Here is a 25,343-nt window from a genome sequence, read left to right on the forward strand (position 1 = left end):
TTGTGGTGGCTCTTAGATGGTTTAGATACTCCGGGGGAGGTGAGCGTTTGGAGGTCGGATAGGTTGGTGGGTGGAACGTTTTTTTGGGGGGTTCTGTTCAAAATGTCGATTAATATATAGGAGATGAGATTTGAAAAAGCACCAAAAAGCAGATAAAGACGGCCTGAAAAACTGGCCTGACATTCAGAGAGCGAGAGTGAATGAAAGATAGAGAGGGGAGATCAGACGATACAAGGAATCCTAAGGGGCCGTGGTTCCCAGAACATCATATAACCTCGGTTATACAGAGAAAGGTACAATACAAACGTATACCAAGAAAAAGGTTCAGTTCTGTAGAGGTAAAGTTAACTTCAGCATGACGAGTCAGGGTTGAAAGGAAAGACTAAGGGCTAGCTGGATTCCCCCCCTCCTTTACAGAGATGGTTTAAGCCATAGGGTTCAGCAGCAGTTCACAGAGGCATGGTTAATGGTGCGTACTATTATGCCCCTCATGTAGGGGTATTTAGTGACACATCCGCAGGGCTGTGTAGTATTGTTCAAAGGGGCATTGTCAGTGGAATACACCGCATCAACCCCCCCTCGGGCCAGGGAGAGAAGAGAGGATGAAAAAAGGCAGGATTTTAGAAGGAAATTACTGTGTAGAGGTATAGCCAGGGGAGGTTTCTTTCTTAGAATGAAGGTCAAGGAGAAAACACAGCTAGGGATTCTGGGAAATAGGATGCCATTTGGGATGCACCCTACCGGCTGGAGGTTCTCAGGTGGTGGCATTGTTAGTGGGGCGAGCCATTTTCACCAAGGATAGGGGTGTTTAGTACCAACAGGAAGGGGAAAGGTTTGGGACATACCATCTTCCTCTGTGCGCACTAGTAGTTGTAGACTCTCTGGTCCTTCTCCGGCTTCCGTCAGGGCTCTGACCGTGATTCCATACTCTGTCCATTTCTCCAGGTTTCCAGAAGGTACGGAGAGCTTTCCGGTGGAATTCGGCTGACTTGCTGGGAAGTCCTGTTGTCCCCTTCCGTGACAGAATACTGGATGGAATATCCCGTTATGATTCCGTTCTGGAATTCCGCCAGGGGCGGAGCCCAACTTACCAGGATGCTGGTGGAGTTGGGGCTGGAGCATGTGACCTGCTGGGGAGGGGCTGAGGGTTCTGATTGGCCAGGTTTGAGGAAGTACGGGTTGTTTTGGTGGATGTGATTGGTTGTGTGTGTTGATTGGTTGGTGAGGTAGTGAGGTGTTTAGTGGAAGATGGTGACAGAGTCAACAGACGAGACAGAAAAGAAAAAAAAAGGGACAAAAAAACACAAAATGAAAATAAAACTCTTGGACCGATGTTTTCTATAAAGAAAAATGACCAGAAGACTAGCACAGGTGCAAAATGGCGGAAGCGAACGTCAAATCTAGGGTTGCAAAATGCAGGTAACTTTCCCAAAATGTCCAGGTGTTCCAGAAATCCTGGTTTGGGGAAAGTTTGGGAAGGTTACCAGAATTTAACACCCCTATTCAAATGTGTTCGATAGAAAATGTTGTCAACTGAAAACGAATGAAAGAGACTGATGAGATATAAAGAAGATACAACAGAAAGGACACTGAACTGAGTCTCTTGGACAACATGTAACATGTAACCTACCTTGACATGAACTTAATGAGTAAGTCTCACTCCAACGCCTTCTATCAGTCTCAGTGCTTCTCCCCAGACTGATCCACTTCACATCTCTAACTACTTTATGCCTTGGAATCACCTTACCTTGACTGTAGCCCTAACTGACTGACATACTTCCTTACCTTGACTGTAGCCCTGACTGACTGACAGACTTCCTTACCTTGACTGTAGCCCTGACTGACTGACAGACTTCCTTACCTTGACTGTAGCCCTGACTGACTGACAGACTTCCTTACCTTGACTGTAGCCCTAACTGCCTGACAGACTTCCTTACCTTGACTGTAGCCCTATCTGACTGACAGACTTCCTTACCTTTACTGTAGCCCTAACTGACTGACAGACTTCCTTACCTTGACTGTAGCCCTAACTGACTGACAGACTTCCTCACCTTGACTGTAGCCCTAACTGACTGACAGACTTCTTTACCTTGACTGTAGCCCTGACTGACTGACAGACTTCCTTACCTTGACTGTAGCCCTAACTGACTGACAGACTTCCTTACCTTGACTGTAGCCCTAACTGACTGACAGACTTCCTCACCTTGACTGTAGCCCTAACTGACTGACAGACTTCCTCACCTTGACTGTAGCCCTAACTGACTGACAGACTTCCTCACCTTGACTGTAGCCCTAACTGCCTGACAGACTTCCTTACCTTGACTGTAGCCCTAACTGTCTGACAGACTTCCTTACCTTGACTGTAGCCCTAACTGACTGACAGACTTCCTCACCTTGACTGTAGCCCTAACTGACTGACAGACTTCCTTACCTTGACTGTAGCCCTGACTGACTGACAGACTTCCTCACCTTGACTGTAGCCCTAACTGCCTGACAGACTTCCTCACCTTGACTGTAGCCCTGACTGACTGACAGACTTCCTCACCTTGACTGTAGCCCTAACTGCCTGACAGACTTCCTCACCTTGACTGTAGCCCTAACTGACTGACAGACTTCCTCACCTTGACTGTAGCCCTAACTGACTGACAGACTTCCTTACCTTGACTGTAGCCCTAACTGACTGACAGACTTCCTTACCTTGACTGTAGCCCTGACTGACTGACAGACTTCCTTACCTTGACTGTAGCCCTATCTGACTGACAGACTTCCTTACCTTGACTGTAGCCGAGCCCTAACTGACTGACAGACTTCCTTACCTTGACTGTAGCCCTAACTGACTGACAGACTTCCTTACCTTGACTGTAGCCCTATCTGACTGACAGACTTCCTTACCTTGACTGTAGCCCTGACTGACTGACAGACTTCCTCACCTTGACTGTAGCCCTAACTGCCTGACAGACTTCCTCACCTTGACTGTAGCCCTAACTGACTGACAGACTTCCTTACCTTGACTGTAGCCCTGACTGACTGACAGACTTCCTTACCTTGACTGTAGCCCTGACTGACTGACAGACTTCCTTACCTTGACTGTAGCCCTAACTGACTGACAGACTTCCGACTCATGGAAGTTTGAACAAGTTTGGAAGATATACAACTAAAGATTAAATTGTGAACATTTTCCAAAATCGTGAAACATTTACCTATTGTTTCACTGTATAAAGTAATCTTATTCTGTTGATCTTATTCTCCACAAATTGTATCTTGTGATTCCATGACATATGAGGCCTGTTTAATCCAAATTATAACTCAGGTCCTCACGAGTATCTGATAGATGACATTAGAGGTCTGTTTAATCCAGATTATAACTCTGGTCCTCAGAGTATCTGATAGATGACATTAGAGGTCTGTTTAATCCAGATTATAACTCAGGTCCTCAGAGTATCTGATAGATGACATATAATGAGTTCTGTTTAATCCAGATTATACCTCTGGTCCCTAAAGTATCTGATAGATGACATATGAGGTCTGTTTAATCCAGATTATAACTCTGGTCCTCAGAGTATCTGATAGATGACATTAGAGGTCTGTTTAATCCAGATTATAACTCTGGTCCTCAGAGTATCTGATAGATGACATTAGAGGTCTGTTTAATCCAGATTATAACTCTGGTCCTCAGAGTATCTGATAGATGACACATGAGGTCTGTTTAATCCAGATTACACCTCTGGTCCCTATAGTATCTGATAGATGACATAATGAGGTCTGTTTAATCCAGATTATAACTCTGGTAGAGCAGTACCAGCAGTAGTAGTAGTGTAGGTAGGGACATACGTGTCTGTGGTGTATCTGTGGTAACCTCGTTGGTATACGCTCCGATGCCGTGTTTGCTACGTGCTGCCAGCTGGAAGGTGTAGGAGGAGAATGGCTTCAAATTCTTTATAAGGTAGGAGGAGGCGGGGTCAAAATTCAGCTTCTTCTGGAGAGAGAGAGAAAAAGAGAGAAAGAGAGAGATGTGAGAGAGAGAGAGATGGAGGAGAGAGAGATGGAGAGATGGAGGAGAGAGAGAGAGATGGAGGAGAGAGAGAGAGAGAGAGAGGAGGAGAGAGAGATGGAGGAGAGAGAGAGAAAGAGAGAGATGGAGGAGAGAGAGATGGAGGAGAGAGAAAGAGAGAGATGGAGGAGAGAGAGAGAGATGGAGGAGAGAGAGAGATGGAGGAGAGAGAGAGAGATGGAGGAGAGAGATGGAGGAGAGAGAGAGAGATAGAGATAGTTAAGGTTAGGGGTAAGGTGGAAGGTGTAGCAGGTAGACAGAGGGTTAAGGTGGAAAGTGTGGCAGGTAGACAGAGGTTTAAGGGGTCAAAATCAAAAGTAACAGTCAGTATCTGGTGTGGCCACCAGTTGCATTAAGTAATGCAGTGCATCTCCTCTTCATGGACTGCACCAGATTTGCCAGTTCTTGCTGTGAGATGTCACCCCACTCTTCCGCCAAGGCACCTGCAAGTTCCCGGACATTTCTGGGGGCAATGGCCCTAGCCGTCACCCTCCGATCCAACAGGTCCCAGACGTGTTCAATGGGATTGAGATCCGGGCTCTTCGCTGGCCATGGCAGAACACTGACATTCCTGTCTTGCAGGAAATCACACACAGAATGAGTAGTATGGCTGGTGGCATTGTCATGCTGGAGGGTCATGTCAGGATGAGCCTGCAGGAAGGGTAGCACATGAGGGAGGAGGATGTCTTCCCTGTAACGCACAATGTTGAAATTGCCTGCAATAACAACAAGCTCAGTCCGATGATGCTGTGACACACCGCCCCAGACCATGACGGACCCTCCACCTCCAAATCGATCCGCTCCAGAGTACAGGCCTCGGTGTAACACTCATTCCTTCGACGATAAACGCAAATCCGACCATCACCCCTGGTGAGACAAAACCACGCCTCGTCAGTGAAGAGCACTTTTTGCCAGTCCTTTCTGGTCCAGCGACGGTGGGTTTGTTCCCATAGGCGACGTTGTTACCGGTGATGTCTGGTGAGGACCTGCCTTACAACAGGCCTACAAGCCCTCAGTCCAGCCTCTCTCAGCCTATTGAGGACAGTGTGAGCACTGATGGAGGGATTGTGCGTTCCTGGTGTAACTCGGGCAGTTGTTGTTGCCATCCTGTACCTGTACCGCAGGTGTGGTGTTCGGATGTACCGATCCTGTGCAGGTGTTGTTACATGTGGTCTGCCACTGCGAGGACGATCAGCTGCCCGTCTTGTCTCCCTGTAGCGCTGTCTTAGGTGTCTCACAGTACGGACATTGCAATTTATTGCACTGGCCACATCTGCAGTCCTCATGCCTCCTTGCAGCATGCCTAAGGCACGTTCATGCAGATGAGCAGGGACCCTGGGCATCTTTCTTTTGGTGTTTCTCAGAGTCAATAGAAAGGCCTCTTTAGTGTCCTAAGTTTTCATAACCGTGACCTTAATTGCCTACTGTCTGTAAGCTGTTAGTGTCTTAACGACCGTTCCACAGCTGCATGTTCATTAATTGTTTATGTTTCATTGAACAAGCATGGGAAACAGTGTTTAAACCCTTTACAATGAAGATCTGTGAAGTTATTTGGATTTTTATAAATTATCTTTGAAAGACAGGGTCCTGAAAAAGGGCCATTTCTTTTTTTGCTGAGTTTATAACAGCAATTCCTCAATGGATTGTAAAGAGGAAAGTATATTGAGACTTTGTGAAAAGCAACTGAGCTCTATGGGTTTAAGAAATGGGGTTTAACTAATCCACAGATATATCTCTTACCTCTTCGTTGTCACCAGACCTCCTGTAGACCAGTTCATATCCAGTGATCAGGTTTTCAGGCCCACTTTGTGGAGGAGCTACCCATGACAGCAATATACTGGTCTCTGACTTGGCCTCTCCTTTGAAGTCTGACGGCTGGGACGGAACTGGGAGAGAGAGAGGAGCGACTACATTATCCACAATACACTGCGGGAGAGAGATGGACTACAATTCCCACAATACACAACTGGAGAGAGAGGGACTGCACTACCCACAATACACTGCGGGAGAGAGAGGGACTACAATTCCCGCAATACACCACTGTAGGTAGGGGGACTACATTACCCACAATACACCACTTGAGAGAGATGGACTACGTTACCCACAATACACCACAGTGTCAAATACAAAAAAATATAACTTTATTTAAAGTGCATTTAACACAACAAAATTTACAGTAAAAAAATCGAATGAAATAAGTAAATGCACACAGGAGGCAATAAACTATGGGTAAAATAACAGAAACCCTGTAGAGTGAAGGACTATGTCAGAAACCCTGTAGAGTGAAGGACTATGTCAGAAACCCTGTAGAGTGAAGGACTATGTCAGAAACCCTGTAGAGTGAAGGACTATGTCAGGAACCCTGTAGAGTGAAGGACTACAGTATGTCAGAAACCCTGTAGAGTGAAGGACTATGTCAGGAACCCTGTAGAGTGAAGGACTATGTCAGGAACCCTGTAGAGTGAAGGACTATGTCAGGAACCCTGTAGAGTGAAGGACTATGTCAGGAACCCTGTAGAGTGAAGGACTATGTCAGGAACCCTGTAGAGTGAAGGACTATGTCAGAAACCCTGTAGAGTGAAGGACTATGTCAGGAACCCTGTAGAGTGAAGGACTATGTCAGAAACCCTGTAGAGTGAAGGACTATGTCAGAAACCCTGTAGAGTGAAGGACTATGTCAGGAACCCTGTAGAGTGAAGGACTATGTCAGAAACCCTGTAGAGTGAAGGACTATGTCAGAAACCCTGTAGAGTGAAGGACTATGTCAGAAACCCTGTAGAGTGAAGGACTATGTCAGGAACCCTGTAGAGTGAAGGACTATGTCAGAAACCCTGTAGAGTGAAGGACTATGTCAGAAACCCTGTAGAGTGGAGGACTACAGTATGTCAGAAACCCTGTAGAGTGAAGGACTATGTCAGAAACCCTGTAGAGTGAAGGACTATGTCAGGAAGCCTGTAGAGTGAAGGACTATGTCAGAAACCCTGTAGAGTGAAGGACTATGTCAGAAACCCTGTAGAGTGAATGCCTATGTCAGGAACCCTGTAGAGTGAAGGACTATGTCAGAAACCCTGTAGAGTGAAGGACTATGTCAGAAACCCTGTAGAGTGAAGGACTATGTCAGGAACCCTGTAGAGTGAAGGACTATGTCAGAAACCCTGTAGAGTGAAGGACTATGTCAGAAACCCTGTAGAGTGAAGGACTATGTCAGAAACCCTGTAGAGTGAAGGACTATGTCAGGAACCCTGTAGAGTGAAGGACTATGTCAGAAACCCTGTAGAGTGAAGGACTATGTCAGAAACCCTGTAGAGTGGAGGACTACAGTATGTCAGAGACCCTGTAGAGTGAAGGACTACAGTATGTCAGGAACCCTGTAGAGTGAAGGACTATGTCAGAAACCCTGTAGAGTGAAGGACTACAGTATGTCAGAAACCCTGTAGAGTGAAGGACTACAGTATGTCAGAAACCCTGTAGAGTGAAGGACTACAGTATGTCAGGAACCCTGTAGAGTGAAGGACTACAGTATGTCAGAAACCCTGTAGAGTGAAGGGCTACAGTATGTCAGAAACCCTGTAGAGTGAAGGACTATGTCAGAAACCCTGTAGAGTGAAGGACTATGTCAGAAACCCTGTAGAGTGGAGGACTACAGTATGTCAGAAACCCTGTAGAGTGGAGGACTATGTCAGAAACCCTGTAGAGTGAAGGACTATGTCAGAAACCCTGTAGAGTGAAGGACTATGTCAGAAACCCTGTAGAGTGAAGGACTATGTCAGAAACCCTGTAGAGTGAAGGACTATGTCAGAAACCCTGTAGAGTGAAGGACTATGTCAGAAACCCTGTAGAGTGAAGGACTATGTCAGAAACCCTGTAGAGTGAAGGACTATGTCAGAAACCCTGTAGAGTGAAGGACTATGTCAGAAACCCTGTAGAGTGAAGGACTATATCAGAAACCCTGTAGAGTGAAGGACTATGTCAGGAACCCTGTAGAGTGAAGGACTATGTCAGAAACCCTGTAGAGTGAAGGACTATGTCAGAAACCCTGTAGAGTGAAGGACTATGTCAGAAACCCTGTAGAGTGAAGGACTATGTCAGAAACCCTGTAGAGTGAAGGACTATGTCAGGAACCCTGTAGAGTGAAGGACTATGTCAGAAACCCTGTAGAGTGAAGGACTATGTCAGAAACCCTGTAGAGTGAAGGACTATGTCAGGAACCCTGTAGAGTGAAGGACTATGTCAGAAACCCTGTAGAGTGAAGGACTATGTCAGAAACCCTGTAGAGTGAAGGACTATGTCAGAAACCCTGTAGAGTGAAGGACTATGTCAGGAACCCTGTAGAGTGAAGGACTATGTCAGAAACCCTGTAGAGTGAAGGACTATGTCAGGAACCCTGTAGAGTGAAGGACTATGTCAGAAACCCTGTAGAGTGAAGGACTACAGTATGTCAGGAACCCTGTAGAGTAAAGGACTACAGTATGTCAGAAACCCTGTAGAGTGAAGGACTATGTCAGAAACCCTGTAGAGTGAAGGACTATGTCAGAAACCCTGTAGAGTGAAGGACTATGTCAGAAACCCTGTAGAGTGAAGGACTATGTCTGAAACCCTGTAGAGTGAAGGACTATGTCAGGAACCCTGTAGAGTGAAGGACTATGTCAGAAACCCTGTAGAGTGAAGGACTATGTCAGAAACCCTGTAGAGTGAAGGACTATAGTATGTCAGGAACCCTGTAGAGTGAAGGACTACAGTATGTCAGGAACCCTGTAGAGTAAAGGACTATGTCAGAAACCCTGTAGAGTGAAGGACTATGTCAGAAACCCTGTAGAGTGAAGGACTATGTCAGAAACCCTGTAGAGTGAAGGACTATGTCAGGAACCCTGTAGAGTGAAGGACTATGTCAGAAACCCTGTAGAGTGAAGGACTATGTCAGAAACCCTGTAGAGTGAAGGACTACAGTATGTCAGAAACCCTGTAGAGTGAAGGACTATGTCAGAAACCCTGTAGAGTGAAGGACTATGTCAGAAACCCTGTAGAGTGAAGGACTATGTCTGAAACCCTGTAGAGTGAAGGACTATGTCAGAAACCCTGTAGAGTGAAGGACTATGTCAGGAACCCTGTAGAGTGAAGGACTATGTCAGAAACCCTGTAGAGTGAAGGACTATGTCAGAAACCCTGTAGAGTGAAGGACTATGTCAGAAACCCTGTAGAGTGAAGGACTATGTCAGAAACCCTGTAGAGTGAAGGACTATGTCAGAAAACCTGTAGAGTGAAGGACTATGTCAGAAACCCTGTAGAGTGAAGGACTATGTCAGGAACCCTGTAGAGTGAAGGACTATGTCAGAAACCCTGTAGAGTGAAGGACTACAGTATGTCAGGAACCCTGTAGAGTGAAGGACTATGTCAGAAATCCTGTAGAGTGAAGGACTATGTCAGAAATTTTGTAGAGTGAAGGACTATGTCAGGAACCCTGTAGAGTGAAGGACTACAGTATGTCAGGAACCCTGTAGAGTGAAGGACTATGTCAGAAATCCTGTAGAGTGAAGAACTATGTCAGAAACCCTGTATAGTGAAGGACTATGTCAGAAACCCTGTAGAGTGAAGGACTATGTCAGAAACCCTGTAGAGTGAAGGACTATGTCAGGAACCCTGTAGAGTGAAGGACTATGTCAGAAACCCTGTAGAGTGAAGGACTATGTCAGAAACCCTGTAGAGTGAAGGACTATGTCTGAAACCCTGTAGAGTGAAGGACTATGTCAGGAACCCTGTGGAGTGAAGGACTATGTCAGAAACCCTGTAGAGTGAAGGACTATGTCAGAAACCCTGTAGAGTGAAGGACTATGTCAGAAACCCTGTAGAGTGAAGGACTATGTCAGGAACCCTGTAGAGTGAAGGACTATGTCAGAAACCCTGTAGAGTGAAGGACTATGTCAGAAACCCTGTAGAGTGAAGGACTATGTCAGAAACCCTGTAGAGTGAAGGACTATGTCAGAAACCCTGTAGAGTGAAGGACTATGTCAGAAACCCTGTAGAGTGAAGGACTATGTCAGAAACCCTGTAGAGTGAAGGACTATGTCAGAAACCCTGTAGAGTGGAGGACTACAGTATGTCAGAAACCCTGTAGAGTGAAGGACTATGTCAGAAACCCTGTAGAGTGAAGGACTATGTCAGGAACCCTGTAGAGTAAAGGACTATGTCAGAAACCCTGTAGAGTGAAGGACTATGTCAGAAACCCTGTAGAGTGAAGGACTATGTCAGGAACCCTGTAGAGTGAAGGACTATGTCAGAAACCCTGTAGAGTGAAGGACTATGTCAGAAACCCTGTAGAGTGAAGGACTATGTCAGAAACCCTGTAGAGTGAAGGACTACAGTATGTCAGAAACCCTGTAGAGTGAAGGACTATGTCAGAGACCCTGTAGAGTGGAGGACTACAGTATGTCAGAAACCCTGTAGAGTGAAGGACTACAGTATGTCACGAACCCTGTAGAGTGAAGGACTATGTCAGAAACCCTGTAGAGTGAAGGGCTATGTCAGAAACCCTGTAGAGTGAAGGACTATGTCAGAAACCCTGTAGAGTGAAGGACTATGTCAGGAACCCTGTAGAGTGAAGGACTACAGTATGTCAGAAACCCTGTAGAGTGAAGGCCTATGTCAGAAACCCTGTAGAGTGGAGGACTACAGTATGTCAGAAACCCTGTAGAGTGAAGGACTATGTCAGAAACCCTGTAGAGTGAAGGACTATGTCAGGAACCCTGTAGAGTGAAGGACTATGTCAGAAACCCTGTAGAGTGAAGGACTATGTCAGAAACCCTGTAGAGTGAAGGACTATGTCAGGAACCCTGTAGAGTGAAGGACTATGTCAGAAACCCTGTAGAGTGAAGGACTATGTCAGAAACCCTGTAGAGTGAAGGACTATGTCAGAAACCCTGTAGAGTGAAGGACTATGTCAGGAACCCTGTAGAGTGAAGGACTATGTCAGAAACCCTGTAGAGTGAAGGACTATGTCAGAAACCCTGTAGAGTGAAGGACTATGTCAGAAACCCTGTAGAGTGAAGGACTATGTCAGGAACCCTGTAGAGTGAAGGACTATGTCAGAAACCCTGTAGAGTGAAGGACTATGTCAGAAACCCTGTAGAGTGGAGGACTACAGTATGTCAGAAACCCTGTAGAGTGAAGGACTATGTCAGAAACCCTGTAGAGTGAAGGACTATGTCAGGAAGCCTGTAGAGTGAAGGACTATGTCAGAAACCCTGTAGAGTGAAGGACTATGTCAGAAACCCTGTAGAGTGAATGCCTATGTCAGGAACCCTGTAGAGTGAAGGACTATGTCAGAAACCCTGTAGAGTGAAGGACTATGTCAGAAACCCTGTAGAGTGAAGGACTATGTCAGGAACCCTGTAGAGTGAAGGACTATGTCAGAAACCCTGTAGAGTGAAGGACTATGTCAGAAACCCTGTAGAGTGAAGGACTATGTCAGAAACCCTGTAGAGTGAAGGACTATGTCAGGAACCCTGTAGAGTGAAGGACTATGTCAGAAACCCTGTAGAGTGAAGGACTATGTCAGAAACCCTGTAGAGTGGAGGACTACAGTATGTCAGAGACCCTGTAGAGTGAAGGACTACAGTATGTCAGGAACCCTGTAGAGTGAAGGACTATGTCAGAAACCCTGTAGAGTGAAGGACTACAGTATGTCAGAAACCCTGTAGAGTGAAGGACTACAGTATGTCAGAAACCCTGTAGAGTGAAGGACTACAGTATGTCAGGAACCCTGTAGAGTGAAGGACTACAGTATGTCAGAAACCCTGTAGAGTGAAGGGCTACAGTATGTCAGAAACCCTGTAGAGTGAAGGACTATGTCAGAAACCCTGTAGAGTGAAGGACTATGTCAGAAACCCTGTAGAGTGGAGGACTACAGTATGTCAGAAACCCTGTAGAGTGGAGGACTATGTCAGAAACCCTGTAGAGTGAAGGACTATGTCAGAAACCCTGTAGAGTGAAGGACTATGTCAGAAACCCTGTAGAGTGAAGGACTATGTCAGAAACCCTGTAGAGTGAAGGACTATGTCAGAAACCCTGTAGAGTGAAGGACTATGTCAGAAACCCTGTAGAGTGAAGGACTATGTCAGAAACCCTGTAGAGTGAAGGACTATGTCAGAAACCCTGTAGAGTGAAGGACTATGTCAGAAACCCTGTAGAGTGAAGGACTATATCAGAAACCCTGTAGAGTGAAGGACTATGTCAGGAACCCTGTAGAGTGAAGGACTATGTCAGAAACCCTGTAGAGTGAAGGACTATGTCAGAAACCCTGTAGAGTGAAGGACTATGTCAGAAACCCTGTAGAGTGAAGGACTATGTCAGAAACCCTGTAGAGTGAAGGACTATGTCAGGAACCCTGTAGAGTGAAGGACTATGTCAGAAACCCTGTAGAGTGAAGGACTATGTCAGAAACCCTGTAGAGTGAAGGACTATGTCAGGAACCCTGTAGAGTGAAGGACTATGTCAGAAACCCTGTAGAGTGAAGGACTATGTCAGAAACCCTGTAGAGTGAAGGACTATGTCAGAAACCCTGTAGAGTGAAGGACTATGTCAGGAACCCTGTAGAGTGAAGGACTATGTCAGAAACCCTGTAGAGTGAAGGACTATGTCAGGAACCCTGTAGAGTGAAGGACTATGTCAGAAACCCTGTAGAGTGAAGGACTACAGTATGTCAGGAACCCTGTAGAGTAAAGGACTACAGTATGTCAGAAACCCTGTAGAGTGAAGGACTATGTCAGAAACCCTGTAGAGTGAAGGACTATGTCAGAAACCCTGTAGAGTGAAGGACTATGTCAGAAACCCTGTAGAGTGAAGGACTATGTCTGAAACCCTGTAGAGTGAAGGACTATGTCAGGAACCCTGTAGAGTGAAGGACTATGTCAGAAACCCTGTAGAGTGAAGGACTATGTCAGAAACCCTGTAGAGTGAAGGACTATAGTATGTCAGGAACCCTGTAGAGTGAAGGACTACAGTATGTCAGGAACCCTGTAGAGTAAAGGACTATGTCAGAAACCCTGTAGAGTGAAGGACTATGTCAGAAACCCTGTAGAGTGAAGGACTATGTCAGAAACCCTGTAGAGTGAAGGACTATGTCAGGAACCCTGTAGAGTGAAGGACTATGTCAGAAACCCTGTAGAGTGAAGGACTATGTCAGAAACCCTGTAGAGTGAAGGACTACAGTATGTCAGAAACCCTGTAGAGTGAAGGACTATGTCAGAAACCCTGTAGAGTGAAGGACTATGTCAGAAACCCTGTAGAGTGAAGGACTATGTCTGAAACCCTGTAGAGTGAAGGACTATGTCAGAAACCCTGTAGAGTGAAGGACTATGTCAGGAACCCTGTAGAGTGAAGGACTATGTCAGAAACCCTGTAGAGTGAAGGACTATGTCAGAAACCCTGTAGAGTGAAGGACTATGTCAGAAACCCTGTAGAGTGAAGGACTATGTCAGAAACCCTGTAGAGTGAAGGACTATGTCAGAAAACCTGTAGAGTGAAGGACTATGTCAGAAACCCTGTAGAGTGAAGGACTATGTCAGGAACCCTGTAGAGTGAAGGACTATGTCAGAAACCCTGTAGAGTGAAGGACTACAGTATGTCAGGAACCCTGTAGAGTGAAGGACTATGTCAGAAATCCTGTAGAGTGAAGGACTATGTCAGAAATTTTGTAGAGTGAAGGACTATGTCAGGAACCCTGTAGAGTGAAGGACTACAGTATGTCAGGAACCCTGTAGAGTGAAGGACTATGTCAGAAATCCTGTAGAGTGAAGAACTATGTCAGAAACCCTGTATAGTGAAGGACTATGTCAGAAACCCTGTAGAGTGAAGGACTATGTCAGAAACCCTGTAGAGTGAAGGACTATGTCAGGAACCCTGTAGAGTGAAGGACTATGTCAGAAACCCTGTAGAGTGAAGGACTATGTCAGAAACCCTGTAGAGTGAAGGACTATGTCTGAAACCCTGTAGAGTGAAGGACTATGTCAGGAACCCTGTGGAGTGAAGGACTATGTCAGAAACCCTGTAGAGTGAAGGACTATGTCAGAAACCCTGTAGAGTGAAGGACTATGTCAGAAACCCTGTAGAGTGAAGGACTATGTCAGGAACCCTGTAGAGTGAAGGACTATGTCAGAAACCCTGTAGAGTGAAGGACTATGTCAGAAACCCTGTAGAGTGAAGGACTATGTCAGAAACCCTGTAGAGTGAAGGACTATGTCAGAAACCCTGTAGAGTGAAGGACTATGTCAGAAACCCTGTAGAGTGAAGGACTATGTCAGAAACCCTGTAGAGTGAAGGACTATGTCAGAAACCCTGTAGAGTGGAGGACTACAGTATGTCAGAAACCCTGTAGAGTGAAGGACTATGTCAGAAACCCTGTAGAGTGAAGGACTATGTCAGGAACCCTGTAGAGTAAAGGACTATGTCAGAAACCCTGTAGAGTGAAGGACTATGTCAGAAACCCTGTAGAGTGAAGGACTATGTCAGGAACCCTGTAGAGTGAAGGACTATGTCAGAAACCCTGTAGAGTGAAGGACTATGTCAGAAACCCTGTAGAGTGAAGGACTATGTCAGAAACCCTGTAGAGTGAAGGACTACAGTATGTCAGAAACCCTGTAGAGTGAAGGACTATGTCAGAGACCCTGTAGAGTGGAGGACTACAGTATGTCAGAAACCCTGTAGAGTGAAGGACTACAGTATGTCACGAACCCTGTAGAGTGAAGGACTATGTCAGAAACCCTGTAGAGTGAAGGGCTATGTCAGAAACCCTGTAGAGTGAAGGACTATGTCAGAAACCCTGTAGAGTGAAGGACTATGTCAGGAACCCTGTAGAGTGAAGGACTACAGTATGTCAGAAACCCTGTAGAGTGAAGGCCTATGTCAGAAACCCTGTAGAGTGGAGGACTACAGTATGTCAGAAACCCTGTAGAGTGAAGGACTATGTCAGAAACCCTGTAGAGTGAAGGACTATGTCAGGAACCCTGTAGAGTGAAGGACTATGTCAGAAACCCTGTAGAGTGAAGGACTATGTCAGAAACCCTGTAGAGTGAAGGACTATGTCAGGAACCCTGTAGAGTGAAGGACTATGTCAGAAACCCTGTAGAGTGAAGGACTATGTCAGAAACCCTGTAGAGTGAAGGACTATGTCAGAAACCCTGTAGAGTGAAGGACTATGTCAGGAACCCTGTAGAGTGAAGGACTATGTCAGAAACCCTGTAGAGTGAAGGACTATGTCAGGAACCCTGTAGAGTGAAGGACTATGTCAGAAACCCTGTAGAGTGAAGGACTACAGTATGTCAGGAACCCTGTAGAGTAAAGGACTACAGTATGTCAGAAACCCTGTAGAGTGAAGGACTATGTCAGAAACCCTGTAGAGTGAAGGACTATGTCAGAAACCCTGTAGAGTGAAGGACTATGTCAGAAACCCTGTAGAGTGAAGGACTATGTCTGAAACCCTGTAGAGTGAAGGACTATGTCAGGAACCCTGTAGAGTGAAGGACTATGTCAGGAACCCTGTAGAGTGAAGGACTATGTCAGAAACCCTGTAGAGTGAAGGACTATGTCAGAAACCCTGTAGAGTGAAGGACTATAGTATGTCAGGAACCCTGTAGAGTGAAGGACTATGTCAGAAACCCTGTAGAGTGAAGGACTATGTCAGAAACCCTGTAGAGTGAAGGACTATGTCAGAAACCCTGTAGAGTGAAGGACTATGTCAGAAACCCTGTAGAGTGAAGGACTATGTCAGGAACCCTGTAGAGTGAAGGACTATGTCAGAAACCCTGTAGAGTGAAGGACTATGTCAGGAACCCTGTAGAGTGAAGGACTATGTCAGAAACCCTGTAGAGTGAAGGACTATGTCAGAAACCCTGTAGAGTGAAGGACTATGTCAGGAACCCTGTAGAGTGAAGGACTATGTCAGAAACCCTGTAGAGTGAAAGACTATGTCAGAAACCCTGTAGAGTGAAGGACTATGTCAGAAACCCTGTAGAGTGAAGGACTATGTCAGGAACCCTGTAGAGTGAAGGACTATGTCAGAAACCCTGTAGAGTGAAGGACTATGTCAGGAACCCTGTAGAGTGAAGGACTATGTCAGAAACCCTGTAGAGTGAAGGACTACAGTATGTCAGAAACCCTGTAGAGTGAAGGACTATGTCAGAAACCCTGTAGAGTGAAGGACTATGTCAGAAACCCTGTAGAGTGAAGGACTATGTCAGAAACCCTGTAGAGTGAAGGACTATGTCTGAAACCCTGTAGAGTGAAGGACTATGTCAGGAACCCTGTAGAGTGAAGGACTATGTCAGGAACCCTGTAGAGTGAAGGACTATGTCAGAAACCCTGTAGAGTGAAGGACTATGTCAGAAACCCTGTAGAGTGAAGGACTATAGTATGTCAGGAACCCTGTAGAGTGAAGGACTATGTCAGAAACCCTGTAGAGTGAAGGACTATGTCAGAAACCCTGTAGAGTGAAGGACTATGTCAGAAACCCTGTAGAGTGAAGGACTATGTCAGAAACCCTGTAGAGTGAAGGACTATGTCAGGAACCCTGTAGAGTGAAGGACTATGTCAGAAACCCTGTAGAGTGAAGGACTATGTCAGGAACCCTGTAGAGTGAAGGACTATGTCAGAAACCCTGTAGAGTGAAGGACTACAGTATGTCAGGAACCCTGTAGAGTAAAGGACTATGTCAGAAACCCTGTAGAGTGAAGGACTATGTCAGAAACCCTGTAGAGTGAAGGACTATGTCAGAAACCCTGTAGAGTGAAGGACTATGTCTGAAACCCTGTAGAGTGAAGGACTATGTCAGGAACCCTGTGGAGTGAAGGACTATGTCAGAAACCCTGTAGAGTGAAGGACTATGTCAGAAACCCTGTAGAGTGAAGGACTATGTCAGAAACCCTGTAGAGTGAAGGACTATGTCAGGAACCCTGTAGAGTGAATGACTATGTCAGAAACCCTGTAGAGTGAAGGACTATGTCAGAAACCCTGTAGAGTGAAGGACTATGTCAGAAACCCTGTAGAGTGAAGGACTATGTCAGAAACCCTGTAGAGTGAAGGACTATGTCAGAAACCCTGTAGAGTGAAGGACTATGTCAGAAACCCTGTAGAGTGAAGGACTATGTCAGAAACCCTGTAGAGTGAAGGACTATGTCAGAAACCCTGTAGAGTGGAGGACTATGTCAGAAACCCTGTAGAGTGAAGGACTATGTCAGGAACCCTGTAGAGTGAAGGACTACAGTATGTCAGGAACCCTGTAGAGTGAAGGACTATGTCAGAAACCCTGTAGAGTGAAGGGCTATGTCAGAAACCCTGTAGAGTGAAGGACTATGTCAGAAACCCTGTAGAGTGGAGGACTACAGTATGTCAGAAACCCTGTAGAGTGAAGGACTATGTCAGAAACCCTGTAGAGTGAAGGACTATAGTATGTCAGGAACCCTGTAGAGTGAAGGACTATGTCAGAAACCCTGTAGAGTGAAGGACTATGTCAGAAACCCTGTAGAGTGAAGGACTATGTCAGAAACCCTGTATAGTGAAGGACTATGTCAGGAACCCTGTAGAGTGAAGGACTACAGTATGTCAGAAACCAACTACAGTAGAAGACCCACAGGAGACACACAGTGAAGCAGCTGCCAGCCAAATAGCAGACTACTAACCCGTATGTAGCTGGCTACTTCATTGACTGCATCAGATGCAACATACACACACACACAAACACACTCACACCGGGCCCCCCTCCCGACACACACCAGGCCCTCACGTACCTACAGTCTTGTCTATGATCTACGGGACCTAGGAGAGACCCATCCCTCCCTACCTTCAGACACATCCGTCTCTCTCCACCCTCTCCACCCCAACACCCCCCAACCTCTCCCCACCCTACCCTCGTACCTCCAGTCTTGGCTATGATCTGCAGGTCCTGGGAGAGAGGTCCGTCTCCTACAGAGGTAAAGGCCAGGACTCTGATGTAATAGGTCTTATTAGGGGTCAGACTCTGGATGGTGATGAAGTTCACACCACGGACCATCAGCTTCTCCCACTGAGGGGTGGAGAGAGAGAGGAGGAGGGTGGAGAGAGAGAGAGGAAGAGGGTGGAGAGAGAGAGAGAGAGAGAGAGAGAGAGAGAGAGGAGGAGGGTGGAGAGAGAGAGGCATAAAGAGAGGAAGGGTTAAATAACGTAGATATGGACACACACACACACACACACACACACACACACACACACACACACACACACACACACACACACACACACACACACACACACACACACATACACACACACACACACACACACACACACACACACACACACACACACACACACACACACACACACACACACACCCTACACCCCCCCACCCCCACTCACATACACACACAGACCCCACACACACACACACACACACCACTTACCTGGTTGACTTGCAGTGTGTTGTCGTCTGTATAATAGACTCTGTATCCCACCACCTGCCCGTTAGCCTCCTCAGGTCCATCCCAGTGGATTATTGCTGTGGTGGTACTCAGCATACGACCTCTGACCTGGACCAATGACAAACAAGCAAAACAGGATTCCACAGTGATCGCTAGATTATTCAACTCTATTACCACTGTACTGTTCAGGTTGTCTCTCTCTCTCTCGCTCTCTCTCTCTCTCGCTCTCTCTCTCTCTCTCTCCACCCTCCTTCTCTCTCTCTCTCTCTCTCCCTCCCTCTCCCTCTCTCTCTCTCCACCCTCCTCCTCTCTCTCTCTCTCTCTCTCCCTCTCCCTCTCTCTCTCTCCCTCTCTCTCTCTCTCTCTCTCTCTCTCTCTCTCTCTCTCTCTCAATTCAATTCAATTCAATTCAATTGACTTTATTGACATGGCAAGTTCATTATTACTTACATTGTCAAAGTATACATATCGAAAAATAAAAATCTAATATATATGTATATATATACAAAATATATATATATTTATATATAAATAAATGGTGGAACCAACAGTAATAATAATAGTAGTAGTGGACATGGGATTACCATTAACAACAACTACAACAACAATATTAATCAGAACAACAATATATTAAATCAATGGTAGTAGACCAGTGTCAACATGACTTGAGAAGACATATGACCTGGTATGAAAGACAAAACAAAACTAACTAAACAAAACTAAACTAACTCTCTCTCTCTCTCTCTCTCCACCCTCTTCCTCTCTCTCTCTCTCTCTCCCTCCCTATCCCTCTCTCTCTCTCCACCCTCCTCCTCTCTCTCTCTCTCTCTCTCTCTCTCTCTCTCAATTCAATTCAATTCAATTCAAGGGGCTTTATTGGCATGGGAAACATGTGTTAACATTGCCAAAGCAAGTGAGGTAGATATTATACAAAAGTGAAATAAACAATACAAATTAACAGTAAACATTACACATACAGAAGTTTCAAAACAATAAAGACATTACAAATGTTATATTATATATATACAGTGTTGTAACAATGTACAAATGGTTAAAGCACACAAGTTAAAATAAATAAGCATAAATATGGGTTGTATTTACAATGGTGTTTGTTCTTCACTGGTTGCCCTTTTCTTGTGGCAACAGGTCACAAATCTTGCTGCTGTGATGGCACACTGTGGAATTTCTCCCAGTAGATATGGGAGTTTATCAAAATTGGATTTGTTTTCAAATTCTTTGTGGATCTGTGTAATCTGAGCGAAATATGTCTCTCTAATATGGTCATACATTGGGCAGGAGGTTAGGAAGTGCAGCTCAGTTTCCACCTCATTTTGTGGGCAGTGAGCACATAGCCTGTCTTCTCTTGAGAGCCATGTCTGCCTACGGCGGCCTTTCTCAATAGCAAGGCTATGCTCACTGAGTCTGTACATAGTCAAAGCTTTCCTTAAGTTTGGGTCAGTCACAGTGGTCAGGTATTCTGCCACTGTGTACTCTCTGTTTAGGGCCAAATAGCATTCTAGTTTGCTCTGTTTTTTTGTTAATTCTTTCCAATGTGTCAAGTAATTATCTTTTTGTTTTCTCATGATTTGGTTGGGTCTAATTGTGCTGTTGTCCTGGGGCTCTGTGGGGTGTGTTTGTGTTTGTGAACAGAGCCCTAGGACCAGCTTGCTTAGGGGACTCTTCTCCAGGTTCATCTCTCTGTAGGTGATGGCTTTGTTATGGAAGGTTTGGGAATCGCTTCCTTTTAGGTGGTTGTAGAATTTAACGGCTCTTTTCTGGATTTTGATAATTAGTGGGTATCGGCCTAATTCTGCTCTGCATGCATTATTTGGTGTTCTACGTTGTACACGGAGGATATTTTTGCAGAATTCTGCATGCAGAGTCTCAATTTGGTGTTTGTCCCATTTTGTGAAATCTTGGTTGGTGAGCGGTCCCCAGACCTCACAACCATAAAGGGCAATGGGCTCTATGACTGATTCAAGTATTTTTAGCCAGATCCTAATTGGTATGTTGAAATTTATGTTCCTTTTGATGGCATAGAATGCCCTTCTTGCCTTGTCTCTCAGATCGTTCACAGCTTTGTGGAAGTTACCTGTGGCGCTGATGTTTAGGCCGAGGTATGTATAGTTTTTTGTGTGCTCTAGGGCAACAGTGTCTAGATGGAATTTGTGGTCCTGGCGACTGGACCTTTTTTGGAACACCATTATTTTGGTCTTACTGAGATTTACTGTCAGGGCCCAGGTCTGACAGAATCTGTGCAGAAGATCTAGGTGCTGCTGTAGGCCCTCCTTGGTTGGTGACAGAAGCACCAGATCATCAGCAAACAGTAGACATTTGACTTCAGAGTCTAGTAGGGTGAGGCCGGGTGCTGCAGACTGTTCTAGTGCCCGCGCCAATTCGTTGATATATATGTTGAAGAGGGTGGGGCTTAAGCTGCATCCCTGTCTCACCCCACGACCCTGTGTGAAGAAATGTGTGTGTTTTTTGCCAATTTTAACCGCACACTTGTTGTTTGTGTACATGGATTTTATAATGTCGTATGTTTTACCCCCAACACCACTTTCCATCAATTTGTATAGCAGACCCTCATGCCAAATTGAGTCGAAGGCTTTTTTGAAGTCAACAAAGCATGAGAAGACTTTGCCTTTGTTTTGGTTTGTTTGGTTGTCAATTAGGGTGTGTAGGGTGAATACATGGTCTGTTGTACGGTAATTTGGTAAAAAGCCAATTTGACATTTGCTCAGTACATTGTTTTCATTGAGGAAATGTACGAGTCTGCTGTTAATGATAATGCAGAGTATTTTCCCAAGGTTACTGTTGACGCATATTCCACGGTAGTTATTGGGGTCAAATTTGTCTCCACTTTTGTGGATTGGGGTGATCAGTCCTTGGTTCCAAATATTGGGGAAGATGCCAGAGCTAAGGACGATGTTAAAGAGTTTTAGTATAGCCAATTGGAATTTGTTGTCTGTATATTTGATCATTTCATTAAGGATACCATCAACACCACAGGCCTTTTTGGGTTGGAGGGTTTTTATTTTGTCCTGTAACTCGTTCAAGGTAATTGGAGAATCCAGTGGGTTCTGGTAGTCTTTAATAGTTGATTCTAGGATTTGTATTTGATCATGTATATGTTTTTGCTCTTTATTCTTTGTTATAGAGCCAAAAAGATTGGAGAAGTGGTTTACCCATACATCTCCATTTTGGATAGATAATTCTTCGTGTTGTTGTTTGTTTAGTGTTTTCCAATTTTCCCAGAAGTGGTTAGAGTCTATGGATTCTTCAATTACATTGAGCTGATTTCTGACGTGCTGTTCCTTCTTTTTCCGTAGTGTATGTCTGTATTGTTTTAGTGATTCACCATAGTGAAGGCGTAGACTCAGGTTTTCCGGGTCTCTATGTTTTTGGTTGGACAGGTTTCTCAATTTATTTCTTAGATTTTTGCATTCTTCATCAAACCATTTGTCATTGTTGTTCATTTTCTTTGGTTTTCTATTTGAGATTTTTAGATTTGACAGGGAAGCTGAGAGGTCAAATATACTGTTAAGATTTTCTACTGCCAAGTTTACACCTTCACTATTGCAGTGGAACGTTTTACCCAGGAAGTTGTCTAAAAGGGATTGAATTTGCTGTTGTCTAATTGTGTTTTGGTAGGTTTCCAAACTGCATTCCTTCCATCTATAGCATTTCTTAATGTTACTCAGTTCCTTTGGCTTTGATGCCTCATGATTGAGTATTGCTCTGTTCAAGTAGACTGTGATTTTGCTGTGGTCTGATAGGGGTGTCAGTGGGCTGACTGTGAACGCTCTGAGAGACTCTGGGTTGAGGTCAGTGATAAAGTAGTCTACAGTGCTACTGCCAAGAGATGAGCTATAGGTGAACCTACCATAGGAGTCCCCTCGAAGCCTACCATTGACTATGTACATACCCAGCGTGCGACAGAGCTGCAGGAGTTGTGACCCGTTTTTGTTGGTTATGTTGTCATAGTTGTGCCTAGGGGGGCATATGGGGGAGGGAATGCTGTCACCTGCAGGCAGGTGTTTGTCCCCCTGTGTGCTGAGGGTGTCAGGTTCTTGTCCAGTTCTGGCATTTAGGTCGCCACAGACTAATACATGTCCCTGGGCCTGGAAATGATTGATTTCCTCCTTCAGGATGGAGAAGCTGTCTTCATTAAAGTATGGGGATTCTAGTGGGGGGATATAGGTAGCACACAGGAGGACATTTTTCTCTGTTAAGATAATTTCCTTTTGAATTTCTAGCCAAATGTAAAATGATCCTGTTTTGATTAATTTAATGGAGTGAGTTAGGTCTGCTCTATACCAAATTAGCATTCCCCCTGAGTCCCTTCCCTGTTTCACACCTGGTAGTTTGGTGGATGGGACTACCAGTTCTCTGTAACCTAGAGGGCAACCAGTGGGTCCGTCTCCTCTGTACCAGGTTTCTTGCAGGATGACAATGTCTGCATTACCGATTTCTTTGGTGAAGTCCGGGTTCCTGCTCTTTAGGCCAAAGGCAGATGACCTCAGGCCTTGGATATTCCAGGATGATATAGTGAAGGCTTTTTGTTCCATAAAGTGTCCAATGTTGTTGGTCGTGGTTTGGCCTCAGGCCAGTAAGTGTGAGCAGAGCCTGCTGAGCATCTGGTACATGCCGTTGGCTTGGGCGAGTGTAAGAGTGGGGGTTGGGCCTGTTTGCCCGCTCACTACCTGGGCGTATGTGTGACTTCCATGTTGATGCCCTCTTTGCGGGGGTGGGGTGCATGGGGTGGGCAGGAGTGGCATAGGTCTGATCTGAGGGGGCCTAAATTGGGTGTGGGCATGGTTGATGTGGGGGGGTGTTGATTGGTTGGGGTGGGGGTGTGTCTGGGGGTGCTGTGGTCTGGATGTAAGTCCTCTTGGCGTGGGTCCTCTATGTGTAGGTCCAGGGTGGGGTGCTGAAGGTCTTGGAGGGTGTCTCGCTGGTCTGGGTGGGGTGTCTATTGATCTGTTGCTCCTGTGTGAAGTGTTGGGGCTGCGTTTGAGAGCGATGTCCTTTAGAGTCCGGGCAAAGGTGGGCACTGCTGCCTTGTAGAGGTGGACCTGGTCATAGAGGCTGTTCAAGTCCAGGGTGGAGTGGTGGGCCAGGAAAACATTTGGTTTTGAGGCACAGTCACGGGAAATGCTTGCGTTTACCCTCTGTATTGTAGCAGGGTGGAAGTCTTTTCGTGGTAGCAGGGTGGAGATAACCACTTGTGCATTGGGGAAAGTAGAAGAAGCTTTTTCAATCACTCCCTTCAGTGCTGTGGCCACCCTTTCCTGCTGTGCTCTCAGGTCGTTTGTGCCTGTGTGTATTATTATGTGGCTAGGTGAGCCTAGTTTGTCCTCAGACAGAAGGTCTAGGGCGCACTGGGTGTTTGGACACCAGAGTTTAGACACACTGTGTTTGGGAAAAAGTTTTTTTTCTTCTATATATTTCCCATTTGAGTCCATAAGGAGAAAAATCTGTGTCTTGTGTTTGTCCTCAGTGGGTGTGGGGGGGTTGTCAGGAGGGCTATCAGGGTGGCTGACAGGGGGGGTGCTCAGGGGGGGTGAGAGCTGCTGGGCTTGGGGTTTTTCTTTTGTCTGTTCTGCTGTGATGTTGACTCTATGGTCAGGGTCTGGTGTGGACTGTTCTGCTGTGGTGTCGAGACTTTTGTCGGGTGATGAGGTGGGCTGTTCTGCTGGCTTCTCTGTGGGGATGGCCACCTCCCTAGTGGGTTGTTCTCTGTCACATGCCATCCCCCTCAACCTCTCCTCCAGCAGTCTGATCCTCTCCTCCATCTCCCTCTCCCTCTCCTCCAGCAGTCTGATCCTCTCCTCTAGTGCTCTGTTCTGCTCCTGCTCCTGCTTCTGCTCTTTCTCCAGTTGAAGTTGTCTCTTAACTGTCCAGAGTCCAGATGTGTCTCTCTCCACCTCCAGCACTCCTGGTCTGGTTAAAGGGGTGTTGTTGTGCTGGACTGTTGTCTGGGTCTGTGCTGACTGGAGTGTAATCACCTGCTGTTCCAGCTCAACCTGCCTTACCTCCAGCTGGGTGAATTTATCCTTCATTTCAATGAGGGAGAAGTGCTCTGTACTGGGAGGTTGACTGTCTGCTGAGGGTTGCTCGTCTGTGGGGTTATATGATGAAGAGTTTTGGTCTGACCCGCTTGGGGTGGGGGTATCTTTATCAAGGGAGAGCTTCTCCTGCTGGGCTAATTCTTTGATTAGGTGAAAGTCCAGCTGAAACTGTTTGGGGTTGCCCTGTACCAATACTGTTCCAGACTTATATAGATTTATGTTAGCTGACTCAGAGTCCTCGTTGTCAAGTATCCTGAGTTTCCACCCCTCGTTAACCCCCCCTCTCTTAACAGAGGGGTAGTGTGCTAATATAGCACTGTGCCATGCCAGGGGATGGTTTGTGTGGAAGATAAGGTTGCTGATGTTCCCATTTTTGTAATAGTCAGCAAAAAGTGTCTCTTGATTTTCCATAAGGAGCTTCATTTTGTGCTCTTTTCTTGCCTTATCATTCTTTACACTCACAGGGTACTGTATTTTAATTACCTCTGAACAGCAGGAGGGAGCTTCTAAGGCCTCTCCATTTGGTTGGGGTAGACTATTCGACTCTCCTGCCATTGTTGGGCTAATGGTCTTTGACACCTCTCACTTGACACGTCAGTGCTAGTTGAAGCTGTATCAAGCTTGGCAATTATGTTTCATTCAATGCTTATAAAGTAATGTCATGTATTTTTCTTCTTGGCTTTTGGCAATAGAATATAGTTTCAGACTAAACATTACTCACTCAGTTCCAGGTTGGGTGGTGTTTTCAGGTTACTGTTGTTTTCCAGAGAATTT

General features: G+C 45.7%; 1 protein-coding gene across 1 annotated transcript in view; it reads right to left on the bottom strand.

Moving 5' to 3' along the window:
• Positions 1 to 3,831: 3,831 nt before the first annotated feature.
• Positions 3,832 to 25,343, bottom strand: part of LOC120037661 (receptor-type tyrosine-protein phosphatase delta-like) — a gene marked incomplete at its 3' end in the record, with an annotated part of 38,827 nt that continues 17,315 nt past the window's right edge. Inside the window, exons 6-9 of the mRNA XM_038983656.1 lie at positions 18,478 to 18,603; positions 17,954 to 18,101; positions 5,792 to 5,937; positions 3,832 to 3,976 (exon numbers count right to left, since the gene is read on the bottom strand). Coding sequence (XP_038839584.1) covers positions 3,832 to 3,976; positions 5,792 to 5,937; positions 17,954 to 18,101; positions 18,478 to 18,603 — 565 coding nt within the window. The remainder of the gene's footprint in view (positions 3,977 to 5,791; positions 5,938 to 17,953; positions 18,102 to 18,477; positions 18,604 to 25,343) is intronic.

This window comes from Salvelinus namaycush, unplaced genomic scaffold (assembly GCF_016432855.1).
Source record: "Salvelinus namaycush isolate Seneca unplaced genomic scaffold, SaNama_1.0 Scaffold1802, whole genome shotgun sequence".
Lineage (NCBI taxonomy): Eukaryota > Metazoa > Chordata > Actinopteri > Salmoniformes > Salmonidae > Salvelinus > Salvelinus namaycush.